The sequence below is a fragment of the Oncorhynchus mykiss genome, chromosome 25 (genome assembly GCF_057628025.1).
Source record: "Oncorhynchus mykiss isolate SJ-2025 chromosome 25, ASM5762802v1, whole genome shotgun sequence".
NCBI lineage: Eukaryota > Metazoa > Chordata > Actinopteri > Salmoniformes > Salmonidae > Oncorhynchus > Oncorhynchus mykiss.
The window spans coordinates 61,184,259-61,197,561 of NC_143046.1; the positions used below are offsets into that span (position 1 = coordinate 61,184,259).

The window sequence follows — 13,303 nt, forward strand, 5'->3', positions numbered from 1 at the left end:
AGGATAATGTAGCCCCTGGGTGAAATGTAGAGATATCCACCTGGGCCTCTCGCACAGCTGAGTGCCATGGAGGCCAAGGAGTCTCCTACAGTACAGCACAGCAAAGCTGCAACAAAAACCCTTCACTTCAAACGCCTCCGTGGGAAATTTCTCCCCTCAGTTCCCCCTCTCCTCCTCCACACCCAGGGTGAGACTCAAAACAGTAAATCACCGGGCCGCTGAAATCCCAGACATCGGTGAGGCAATCGGCACTCTGGGAATGGAAATTACTCGATGCAATAACCCTTCAAAAGCGGCACCTGCAGTCTCAACAGCCATTTTCACTACGTGTATAAAATGTAAACGCCTGTTTATCAATTGTTGGGATACCCTGGGGAAAGAAACTGTCAAAAAGAAGCTTGGCACTGTGCTACTCTGTTGGGTCTTTAACTAACCCCTTTTGTTTTCTTTCAGTGCATGCATACACGCATACACGCATACATACATACATATACATACATAACCAGTTTGAAAAACAACCTGGAAATATTCATTCTATAAATCTGATATAAATAGACCCTTAGCAATCTGACAGCCTGTGGCCAAATCAAACACATTTAACCTAGAAGGCTGTTTGCTGATTTGCTACTTTTTAAAAGGAGGTAAACATCTAATATGTGGCAGTGAAGGAGCGCACCGTACCACTACCTCAACCCACCGTGCACTAATCCTCCACAGGATGTACACACAGATAGTATGCTCTCCCGCTGGGGGGGAACTGAAACCACATGGCCAGGGGAATAATGCAGCCTAAGGAATGTTGGCAGATGCTTTTTAAAGAGCACCAGAGGTTTTTATGAAACTGTAAACGCAGAGGCTGCGATTGCCGTTAAACACCACCACGGTTGGGGGTCTCCTCATTAGCTAACCTGTACAGTGTTCAGACAGGCTACTGGCTTCAGGCTGATGTCATATCACAGCCCCCACTCTCCCCAGTTCCCATAACCCCCTGCTCCTTTACTTAATTCTACATGTGTATGCCTACAGGCTAGTCTGCCTTGAGTGGAAAGAGGTAAGAGGTGGTTTTTCAGGGTAGAGCTACACGTGCACTGTTGTGTGTGTGTGAGTGAGTGAGTGAGTGAGTGAGCGTGCAGACCTGTTGAACTGTGGTGGTGAGGTCCAGACACAGCTGAATGATCTTATTCTTGGTGGTGGTGAAGTCACTGATCCCAGTCAGGGGCGTACTGCAACAAGAGAGAAGATTGAAAGGCCATTTTGGCATGACATCCTCAGGTCATGTCCCTGACAGCACTGAGACACAGTAGTTGTCAGGAGAGCTTGATAAGGGGGTAAATCTTACAGTGGGACAACAGAGTGACATAGAGCCACCTCGAGGATGCAGTTCATAGGAAAATAACAGTACTGGTGAACCTTTAATCACATTATATACATTTTGGATCTGGAAACAAACCTCAGAAGAAAAAAAAAAAAGAATAAGGTCAACATGTTAACATGACTACTACTACTTTCAGAAAATACTGCCTTTGGTTAAGTTAACTGACAGTGATCTTGAAAACAAATGCTATGAAAAGAATGTGCATCTGTATGGCTAGATTGATTCTGAAATCTCATCTGGATATTCTCTGGACAATGACTAGACAGCGTTAGAGGAAACCACCAGACTTGTATTCAATTTCCCTCATATGTCCTCAAACCCTTTCTGGAAACTCTCCTGAGAGAGAAGAGCTGCGTTTCTGGTGTAGTCTGTAGAGGCCGAGGAAAACCAATGCCTGTAATGTGTAGCGTAGCAGCATATTCAGTGAGCTCAATGACGCCTATGCGTAGGGAACACTAACGTTACAGCTAACCACAATGGCAGTCCGTGGGCTAGAATATATAGAGCAGATTTTATGTAGCTAGGACTATCGTTACCATGGAGGTTAGGTCTTACCTGTCCAGCCAGGCCAGGAGGCTCTTGGCTGCTCCGATGAGCTCCACTACAGAGGTTAGGAAGTTATTGGGAGGTTTCCGGGAAGTGCTGCCGTCGTACGTCGGGCTCTTCCTGTGGTCTGACGTGGACATGTGCAGGCCGTTGGTGGCCGCTCTCATCCTCACCACCAGATCCTTTAGGTTGTCGGTCTCCACTCCGTAGTTCTGAGAGGGGAAGAGAGGAGAGAAGAGTTGAGTTTGAGAGGTTATCGTTTTAGTCATAGAAGAAAGTGTACAGTATGTTACAGTGATCACAGTGAATGTTAATCAATCAATCAATCAATCGTCATAGCAGCCACATTCTTGATCGGAACAAAGTTTCCAGATTTTTATGGCTCAATTTCATTTCACAGACAAACATGTTGTTTCCTGCAGAGTAAATGTGGGTTATTAATTGTAATGCTATATGACACACATGATTTAAAAGAAGCCATGTCTCACTCGGCACCTCTGGGGTGAAATTCCCCTGCATTCTTCATGTCCATCTCTGGCTCAACCCTCGGGAGTGAGGGAGGCATCACCCCAGATTCCCACACCTGATTCCCATATAGCAAGCAAAGTTTGCATTCCTGTGCCAGGCTATTTCCTCCTTGCGCAATCCACTAATTTACAGACCCTTCACACGGTCAAAAGGAATAGGCTTCAGAGGTCACGAGCAGCAGACAGACAACGTGTAGTGTACTGTATTGTAGTCTAGGCCTCCTGCTGCTGTGATCAGACTCTTAACAGAAAGGTGCGGTGCATCGGAGGGCAGAAGCGCAAGTGAAGGCAAAAACGTGAGGGCAGAAGTGTAAGCCCGGCCCCAGATCTATATACTGTTCATTCATATTGCCCTTACAACCCTGACTTGCTCCAGGAAAAGTGATTAGGCAAATGATTGACAGACACACCCAACCTAGTTTTCACTTCAACTGTGTAGAAAGAGATTTTCGCTTTCAGAGTTATCGACCCTGAAAATACCAAGCTGATATAAGGGGTCCTATTGGCCAAAGAAATACCTTATTTGAGGCAATTTTATGCCCTGTACCTGCCCTCATGTGGCCCTAACGACAGTCTTAGTGAGAGTTCAAAAAACAAACCAAACAAGAATCCAACAAAAAATATATAATTTTTATTTTATTTACATTTTTTAACTCTCCAGATACCAATGTATACAAACGAACAACAACTTAGACACAAACAAGGACTACATCTCATCTGCCAGACTCGTATGCTCACACCCCCATCCCTAGTGGCTGCATTAAATTGTACCAACTTGTTTTTCTTCACCCATGCTGTTTCAATATTAAAACATTAACTATTTTTCCATTATGTCAATGATGGTGTATTGACTGACTTCCAAGATTTTTCAAGATGAGTGATAAGAGAATTGTCAAGCCCATTGGGAAACTAACTACACCCCCATATGCCATGTCTTAAAATATGCAGAGAGATGGATTAAAAGTACATTTACATTGTAATACTTCTGACAGACAACTTTCTAGCTATGCCCACAATTTCCGGACTTTTCATTCCCAGAAAGCATGGATCATTGAGTTATTAATTTGTTTTACACTTAAGCCATAACTCTGCAGTTGTGCTGTAGAATTTGTGAATTTTGTATGTTGTAAAATACATTTCATACATTAGTTTATACTGGATTAAACATACATTTTCATTAACAAATTTGTTAGTTATGCTCCAACTTCCCCTCCATCTTGTGCCAACATCAGGTATACTGTTTAGAAGTAATAACTAGAAATGGAACTAAATACTTTGTAGATAACTAGCTGGCAATGTGCTTTTTTTCTCCATGACCAAAACATTACTTTCTATGTTTAGCTGATATGGGAATGAATACACAAGCAGTATATCAAACTGGGATAATGTTTTCGGTTACACTGGCAAGCATAAGAATATTTGCCAGGGCATCTTATTTTAATTATAAATCTGATTACTTCACATGGAGATGTGGGAAGCTAAAAAAGGCTAGCCAGACTGCCAGCGAGCCAGACTGCCAGCGAGCCAGACTGCCAGCGAGCCAGAGAGCCAGACTGCCAGCGAGCCAGACTGCCACTTCAGTAGCAAGGGAAGGTGACCCTTCTTTGCTTTCACAAAATTAAAAGAACATTTCTTTTTTTACAACTTTGCTATCGCCCCCTTGTGGATGGGAGTGGGTGGGCCTGGCGAGGATATCATGTTATCAACTGTGTAATCAAAAATCCCACTCCACCAGCATGCAGGTAGATCAAAGGAGTGAAGCTTGTAGTAACCTTAACCAGGGCCAGAATACCACATTTGGGCCCCCAAATTTGAAGTTTTATGCTATTCTACACATTTTGTCATGAGGGTAAGAGAAAATGTTGCAGTTTTAAATTCTACACTTTTTGCCATAAGACAGATTTGTTGAGGTTTTACAGCTCATTTTATGCTTTTGTTCACATTTTGTCATTAAGCCGAGAGAATTGTGCCGATTTAAAGCTAATTTCCTGCAATTCTACAAAGTTAGTATATAATTACAAACTATTTGTTATCAAATCAAATTTTATTACAACAGTGAAATGCTTACTTATGAGCCCCTAACTGACAGTGCAGTTTCAAAAAATACAGATAAGAATAAGAGATTAAAGTAACAAGTAATTAAAGAGGAGCAGTAACAAATAAAATATATATACAGGGGGGTGCCGGTACAGAGTCAGTGTGCGGGAGCACCGGTTACATGTAGGTAGAGTTAATTAAAGTGACTATCCATAGATGACAACAGAGAGTGGCAGCGGTGTGGAGAGTAGGGGCAATGTGAATCATCTGGGTAGCCATTTGACTAGATGTTCAGGAGTCTTATGGCTTGGGGGTAGAAGCTGTTAAGAAGCCTCTTGGACCTAGACTTGGCACTCCGGTACTGCTTGCCGTGCGGTAGCAGAGAGAACAGTCCATGGCTAGGGTGGCTGGAGTCCGACAATTTTCAGGGCCTTCCTCTGACACTGCTTGGATGGTAGGAAGCCAGTGATGTACTGGGCCGTTCGCACTAGCCTCTATAGTGCCTTGGGGTCAGAGGCCGAGCAGTTGCCACACCAGGCAGTGATGGTGCAGCTGTAGAACCTTTTGAGGATCTGAGGACCCACACATAATCTTTTCAGTCTCCTGAGGGGGAATAGGTTTTGTTGTGTCCGCTTCACGACTGACATGGTGTGCTTGGACCATGTTAGCTTGTTGGTGATGTGGACACCAAGGAACTTTAAGCTCTCAACCTGCTCCACTGCAGCCCCGTTAATGAGAATGGAGCCGTGCTCTGTCCTCTTTTTCCTGTAGTCCACAATCATCTCCTTTGTCTTGATCACGTTGAGGGAGAGGTTGTTGTCCTGGCACCACACGGCCCAGTCTCTGACCTCCTCCCTATAGGCTGTCTCGTTGTTGTCGGTGATCAGGCCTACCACTGTTGTGTCATTGGCAAATGTAATGGTGTTGGAGTCGTGCCTGGCCGTGCAGTCATAAGTGAACAGGGAGTACAGGAGGGGGCTGAGCACGCACCCTTGAGGGGCCCCTGTGTTGAGGATCGGCGTGGCGGATGTATTGTTACCTACCCTTACCACTTGGGGGCAGCCCGCAGGAAGTCCAGGATCCATTTTTTATTTTTATTTCACCTTTATTTAACCAGGTAGGCTAGTTGAGAACAAGTTCTCATTTACAACTGCGACCTGGCCAAGATAAAGCAAAACAGTGCGACACAAACAACAGAGTTACACATGGAATATACAAGTGTACAGTCAATAACACAATAGAAAGAAAGTCTATATACAGTGTGTGAAAATGGAGTGAGGTGGTAGGCAATAAATAGGCCATAGTAGCGAAGTAATTACAATTTAGCAACTTAACACTTTAGTGATAAATGTGCAAGTAGAAATACTGGTGTGCAAAACAGCAGAAAAGTAAATAAAAATAATATGGGGATGAGATGGGTAGATTGGATGGGCTATTTACAGATGGGCTATGTACAGCTGCAGCGATCGGTTAGCTGCTCAGATAGCTGATGTTTAAAGTTAGTGAGGGAAATACGTCATCAGCCTCAGCAATTTTTGCAATTCGTTCCAGTCATTGGCAGCAGAGAACTGGAAGGAAAGGCGGCCAAATGAGGTGTTGGCTTTGTGGATGACCAGTGAGATATACCTGCTGGAGTGTGCGCTACGGGTGGGTGTTGTTATCCTGACCAGTGAGCTGAGATAAGGCAAAGCTTTACCTAGCAAAGACTTATAAATGACCTGGAGCCAGTGGGTTTGGCGACAAATATGTAGCGAGGGCCAGCCGATTAGAGCATACAGGTCGCAGTGGTGGGTGGTATATGGGGCTTTGGTGACAAAACAGATGGCACTGTGATAGCAAACTGGATGCAGTCTGAGTAGAGTGTTGGAGGCTATTTTGTAAATGACATCGCCGAAGTCAAGGATCGGTAGGATAGTCAGTTTTACTAGGGTATGTTTGGCGACGTGAGTGAAGAAGCTAAGTTGCGGAATTGAAAGCCGATTCTAGATTTAATTTTGGAATGGAGGTGTTTAATATGAGTCTGGAAGGAGGGTTTACAGTCTAGCCAAACACCTAGGTATTTGTAGTTGTCCACATATTCTAAGTCAGAACCGTCCAGAGTAGTGATGCTAGTCGGGCGGGTGGGTGTGGGCAGCGAACGGTTGAAAAGCATGCATTTAGTTTCAGAGGGAGGTGTTCAGTCCCAGGGTCTTTAGCTTATTGATGAGCTTTGAGTGCACTATGGTGTTGAACGCTGAGCTGTAGTCAATGAATAGCAATCTCACATAAGTGTTCCTTCTGTCCAGGTGGGAAAGGGCAGTGTGGAGTGCAATAGAGACTGCATCTGTGGATCTGTTGGGGCGGTAATGCAACTTGGAGTGGGTCTAGGGTTTCTGGGATGATGGTGTTGATGTGAGTCAGCCTTTCAAAGCACTTCGTGGCTACAGAAATGAGTGCTACGAGTCGGAAGTCATTTAGGTAGGTTACCTTCGTGTTCTTGGGCACAGGCACTATGGCGGTCTGCTTAAAACATGTTGGTATTACAGACTCAGACAGGGAGAGGTTGAAAATGTTAGTAAAGACACTTGCTAGTTGGTCAGCACATGCTGATGTATGTTGACCCGTCTTAAAGGTCTTACTGACATTGGCTGCGGAGAGCGTGATTTGTCTTCCGGTACAGCTGGTGCTCTCATGCATGTTTCAGTGTTATTTGCCTTGAAGAGAGTATAGAAGCAGTTTAGCTCATCCGGTAGGCTCGTGTCACTTGGCAGCTCTCGGTTGTGCTTCCCTTTGTAGTCTAAGGGTTTGCAGGCCCTGCCACATCCGCCAAGCGCCAGACACGGTGTAGTAAGACTCGATCTTAGTCCTGTATTGATGCTTTGCCTGTTCGATAGTTCGTCGAAGGGCATAGATGGATTTCTTACAAGCTTCCGGGTTAGAGTCCCGCTCCATGAAAGCGGCAGCTCTAGCCTTTATCTCAGTGAGGATGCTGCCTGTAATCTATGGTTTCTGGTATGTTCGTACGGTCACGGTGGGGACGACGTCATCGATGCACTTATTGTCATTGAAGCCAACGATGCCATCGGAGGAATCCCGGAACATATTCCAGTCTGTGCTAGCAAAACAGTCCTGTAGCTTAGGATCTGCTTCATCTGACCACTTTTTATTGATCTAGTCACTGGTGCTTCCTGCTTTAATTTTTGCTTCTAAGCAGGAATCAGGAGGATAGAATTATGGTCAGATTTGACAAATGGAGGGCGAGGGAGAGCTTTGTATGCATCTCTGTGTGTGGAGTATAGGTGGTCCAGGGTTATTTTTCCTCTGGTTGCACATTTAACATGCTGATAGAAATTAGGTAAAAACAGATTTAAGTTTCCCTGCATTAAAGTCCCCGGCTACTAGGAGCGCCACCTCTGTGTGAGCGTTTTCTTGTTTGTTTATGGCGGAATACAGCTCATTCAATGCTATATTGGTGCCAGCCTCTGACTGTGGTGGTATGTAAACAGCTACAAAGAATATAGATGAGAACTCTCTCGGTAAGTAATGTGGTCTGCAGTTTACCATGAGAAACTACCGCAGGAGAGCAATGGCTCGAAACTTCCTTAGAGCTGTTGAAAACAAAAATACATAGACCGCCGCCCCTGGTCTTACCAGACACCGCTGTTCTATCCTGCCGGTACACCATATAACCAGACAGCTGTATGTTGATATTGTCGTCGTTCAGCCACGACTCCACGAAGCATACAATGTTAGTTTTTAATGTCACGTTGGTAGTTTAATCTTCCCAATAACTCTGCCATTTTACTGTCCAAGGATAGCATGTTTGCGAGCAGAATTTAGGGGAGTGGGGGTTTATTCGATCGCCGCCTACTCTTCAGAAGGAAGCCTTCCTGCCTCTCTTTCTCCACCTCCTCTTCACGCAGATCACTGGGGTCAGGGTCTGTTCCCGAGGGAGCCGTATATCCGAGGGGAAGGGTGCCCCTTGGGGGTCATGTGCCCTGTGTGCAGTTTGGTAATACAGCCCTGTTCAGACTGCAATGCTCTTATCAAACATCACAGCGGCTACATTCATCATGACGTCAGTAAGCTGCTTGTTCTGGTTAGTGTAGCGCTGCATTAAAAACACTTCGACATTTTAGATTTTAGTCTGGCCAAGTTCCCCCCCCCCCCCCCCCCAGAAAAGAAAAGTAAGATGGCTCACAGGGTGTTGCATCCACACCAGCCTCGCTGGCATCAGCCTGACTGGCACGGTAATCGCTAAAGAGCAGAAAATAGCCTGCGCTCGCTCAGACCAACTCCACACTGAGGAAACCTGCAAGTGATCAGCAGCTAACTCCACTCAGCTGCCGTTTTATATCAGGAGAATTTACTCAGGAACAGATTACATATTACTTACCTCATCCTAGAGTCGTCCCTATCGAGCTGCATGGGGCTGAGGTAGCAATCAATCAAATGTTTTTTTTTTTTTTTTTTTTTTTTTACATCAGCAGATGTCAAAGTGCTATATAGAAACCCAGCCAAAAACCCCAAACAGCAAGCAATGCAGATGTAGCAGCACGGTGGCTAGGAAAAACAGCCATATGTGCAAACTCATAACACGTCAAATTTACCACATCTCAGTATCCAAATTGCTCTTTCAGAAGGCCACTGAGACACGCAGAGCCTTAGGTCATTATGGAAACTTCATGAACGTTAGGCAGATTTATACCAGGAGAAGAAATGGAGAAAAGATGTGTCTAAATATTCTCAGGCGCTCTAAAAGCCCACACGGATCAGGAAAAGACACACAGCAACTGTGTTGAACCAAAACAGAAATAGTGAGACTTTGACACTAAGCTGTAGAGAGTGGGTTAAGATCAAACAGCACCTCTGGCTTTGTCATTAGCGGGCCAATCACACACAGAAACACCAGCTCGGACTGCTATGCAGAAGTTCATTACCTCCACTTCAGCAGTAGCAACTAATAGGAACAGTCACCAGGTGAATAATGTGCGTATCAAATCAAATCCACTCCATTTTAATCCGTTTTATTATGCTGAGCTAGCGTCGAAAAAGCAGAGAAGTGACTGTTCTGAATAGGATCTGCTCGGGCCTCCAGATAGGCCCTGTATCCTGACAGACATGGAGAAGTGTTCACAGGAGACCTGAGGAGGCCCATCACAACAGGTTCTTCCTGCCCCTCACCGCAGGGGCCAACGGTACGCATCACCTGACACCAGAGGAACACGGCAGGAACATGGCCCAAGATGGGCATTCCCCCACCCCCGTCAATCAGCCAGGTGGGGGCCACATCTGTTTCCTGCTCCTGAAGAGAGAGTCTGGTACGCTCCTCGAAGGGACAGGTCCACAGTGGACAGTAAAACACCACGCAGCAGTTTCCACCGCACTACTTAGCCACTGCGCCTTTAATATCTATTCCATGGCTCTGGGAGACAATAGGGGGGGGATCTTCTCCTATGAGCAGGCTGCTGGGGTTCCAAAGGAAAAACTGAGGTGTTGGGTTTCAAGATGGATCTCTGCAGAAGTCATTATGTTTCTGAGAGTCCCAGTTTGAATAATTAACATGTTCTTCCTCTGTCTCCGGAGACCAGCTTGCTCAGATGACTTCTGCCTGTGTGAGCTGTAATCTGAGTGGTACCGAAGGGCTACATTAAGTCAGCCAGTCTAACATCCTGCTGAGGGAAAGGGACTATGGCAACGAGAGCCAAGTTAAGACACGTGTGATAGAAGGTTCTACTCATTTACGAGACGAGAACAGATACACAACTCTGATGTATGAACATGCTTCTAAAAGCATTCAACAGCAGAGAAGGTTCAGACCATCTCATGAACATCGACCATGTGGCTCCATGACCAGTACAGGGGATATCCTGTCTACTGTGAAAGGACTGTTGTGTGACCACAAAGAGAAGAGATGGACTGTTTGAACCCCACAGCAAGAGGGGTCTGATGTTTGTCAGCTGGTTGTTCCACTCATAAGCCGTGACCTCTCCCCAGTTAAAGTTAATTGAAACGAGGGTGTGTCTTCCTCCCGCGGGGTCAGTGAGACAGAGGCGTCTGTTAATAAGAGGAGCCACAGCAGACCAGCACGGCCAGCTTGTTTACCCAGGGTTCCTCAATCGGGGGTGCGAGGAGCGTTTCCATGCCACTGCTGGCCCGGCATTCCAAACCCAGGGTCACTAGCGGGGGAAACGAGTACGACTAAACATCCTCTCTGATCCTCTGTCTGAATGACATAACATAATCATCCTCTCCTAACAGACTCAAGTTATTTTGAGAAATAACAAAGGCTCCGGACTGGGGGAAGATTTGTTAACCATAACAAACACATGCTGGGGAAACACGAGGGAATACGGGTTAAATTTATGAAGCTCATCAAGAGAAAACAAAGAGGCTTCACTTAATCGCTGGCTCTGGGGGTGAGCAGAAATCTGGGCACAATTACCCTGAGCTTAGAGTAAGGGATGCTGGACTCAGTGTTGGGGAGTAGTGAACTACATTTAGTTCAAATGTAATTACATTTTACAGTAGCATGGTGGTAGTTGAACTATATTCAAATATTGGTAGTGTTGCCATGTAGTGGTGTTGCTAACTATTGGAACGACAACTTTTTTTTAGCAAAAATAAAATGTGTGTGAAGTAGGCAAGAATGTCCTTTATTTTTCAGCATCAGACCTGCCCAATTCTCACGTGAAACACTATGTGCCCAATTCTTACCTGTTATGTTTAATAGGCTAAATGACACATTCTGTTATATTATGACTCCAGAGTGATCTGTTCTTGCAATTTGTAGTTGACATTTCAGATTTAGATAGAAATGTAACTAAGTACTTTTTCTAAGTTACTTCAGTTAAGTAAGCTATATTTTTCTTAATGGTAGCTGTAGTGTAGCCTAAATTCTTCCAGGATTAAGTAATTGGTAACTTGGATAACTACATTTTCAGAGTAGCTTCCCCAACACTGGCTGGACTGAAGGATGTACGGTATGGTGCATATAAGGTATGACACAGATTCATCATAGCATAAGCATTACCTTCTACCCCTGTAAAAAGCATTTCCATGTGTCCGTTCCTAATGATCACAGTAACCGCCTAGGGTCTTCTCTTCAAGCGGTTATCACCATCTCTGCTCCTGAGAGGGATGCTCAGACTAGGGTCTTCTCTTCAAGCGGTTATCACCATCTCTGCTCCAGAGAGGGATGCTCAGACTAGGGTCTTCTCTTCAAGCGGTTATCACCATCTCTGCTCCAGAGAGAGATGCTCAGACTAGGGTCTTCTCTTCAAGCGGTTATCACCATCTCTGCTCCAGAGAGGGATGCTCAGACTAGGGTCTTCTCTTCAAGCGGTTATCACCATCTCTGCTCCAGAGAGGGATGCTCAGACTAGAGGTCGACCGATTTTCCAACGCCGATTCCGATACCGATTATTGGAGGACCAAAAAAGCCGATACCGATTAATCGGACGATTTTATTTATTTATTTATTTGTAATGACAATTACAACAATACTGAATTAACACTTATTTTAACTTAATATAAAAAAATCAATAAAATCAATTTAGCCTCAAATAAATAATGAAACATGTTCCATTTGGTTTAAATAATGCCAAAACAAAGTGTTGGAGAAGAAAGTAATATGTGCCATGTAAAAATGTGTGCCATGTTAAATGTGTGCCATGTAAAAAAGCTAACGTTTAAGTTCCTTGCTCAGAACATGAGAACATATGAAAGTTGGTGGTTCCTTTTAACATGAGACTTCAATATTCCAAGGTAAGAGGTTTTAGGTTGTAGTTAATATAGTATTTATAGGACTATTTCTCTCTATACTATTTGTATTTCATATACCTTTGACTATTGGATGTTCTTATAGGCACTATTGTATTGCCAGTGTAACAGTATAGCTTCCGTCCCTCTCCTCACCCCTACCTGGGCTCGAAACAGGAACACATCGACAACAGCCACACTCGAAGCATCATTACCAATTGCTCCACAAAAGCTGCGGCCCTTGCAGCGCAAGGGGAATAACTACTCCAAATCTAAAAGCGAGTGACGTTTGAAACAGTATTAGCGCACACCCAGCTAACTAGCTAGCCATTTCACATTGGTTACAGCAGCCATTAGGCTGATAGGCTTGAAGTCATAAACAGCGCTGTGCTTGCGAAGAGCTGCTGGCAAAATGCACGAAAGTGCTGTTTGAATGAATGATTACGGGCCTGCTGCTGCTCAGTCAGACTGCTCTATCAAATCAGACTTAAACATAATAACACACAGAAATACGAGCCTTTGCTCATTAATATGATCGAATCCAGAAGCTATCATTTCGAAAACAAAACGTTTATTATTTCAGTGAAATACGGAACCGTTCGGTATTTTATCTAACGGGTGGCATCCCTAAGTCTAAATATTCTTGTTACATTGCACAACCTTCAATGTATGTCATAATTACGTAAAATTCTGGCAAATTAGTTCGCAATGAGCCAGGCAGCCCAAACTGTTGCATATACCCTGACTCTGCGTGCAATGAACGCAAGACAAATGACAATTTCACCTGGTTAATATTGCCTGCTAAACTGGATTAGTAGTTATAACTAGTGATTATGATTGATTGGTTTTTATAAGTTAAGTTTAAATGCTAGCTAGCAATTTACCTTGGCTTCTACTGCATTCGCGTAACAGGCAGGCTACTCGTGGAGTGCAATGGTTAGAGCGTTGGACTAGTTAACTGTGCGGTTGCAAGATTGGAACCCCTGAGCTGACAAGGTGAAAATCTGTCGTTCTGCCCCTGAACAAGGCAGTTAACCCACCGTTCCTAGACCGTCATTGAAAATAATAATGTGTTCTT

The 13,303-nt window shown here is 44.5% G+C and overlaps 1 protein-coding gene and 1 long non-coding RNA gene across 3 annotated transcripts in view; one reads left to right on the plus strand and one right to left on the minus strand.

Annotated features, from left to right (window-relative positions):
- LOC149972080 (uncharacterized) overlaps window positions 1-13,303 on the plus strand; it is a 185,096-nt gene that overhangs the window by 151,337 nt on the left and 20,456 nt on the right. The gene's annotated exons all lie outside the window — the stretch shown is intronic.
- The window catches only part of LOC110505405 (connector enhancer of kinase suppressor of ras 3), a 74,218-nt gene that overhangs the window by 30,851 nt on the left and 30,064 nt on the right, over window positions 1-13,303 (minus strand). Inside the window, exons 3-4 of the mRNA XM_090220670.1 lie at window positions 1,931-2,133; window positions 1,136-1,223 (exon numbers count right to left, since the gene is read on the minus strand). Of these exons, the coding sequence (XP_090076796.1) occupies window positions 1,136-1,223; window positions 1,931-2,133 (291 nt within the window). The remainder of the gene's footprint in view (window positions 1-1,135; window positions 1,224-1,930; window positions 2,134-13,303) is intronic.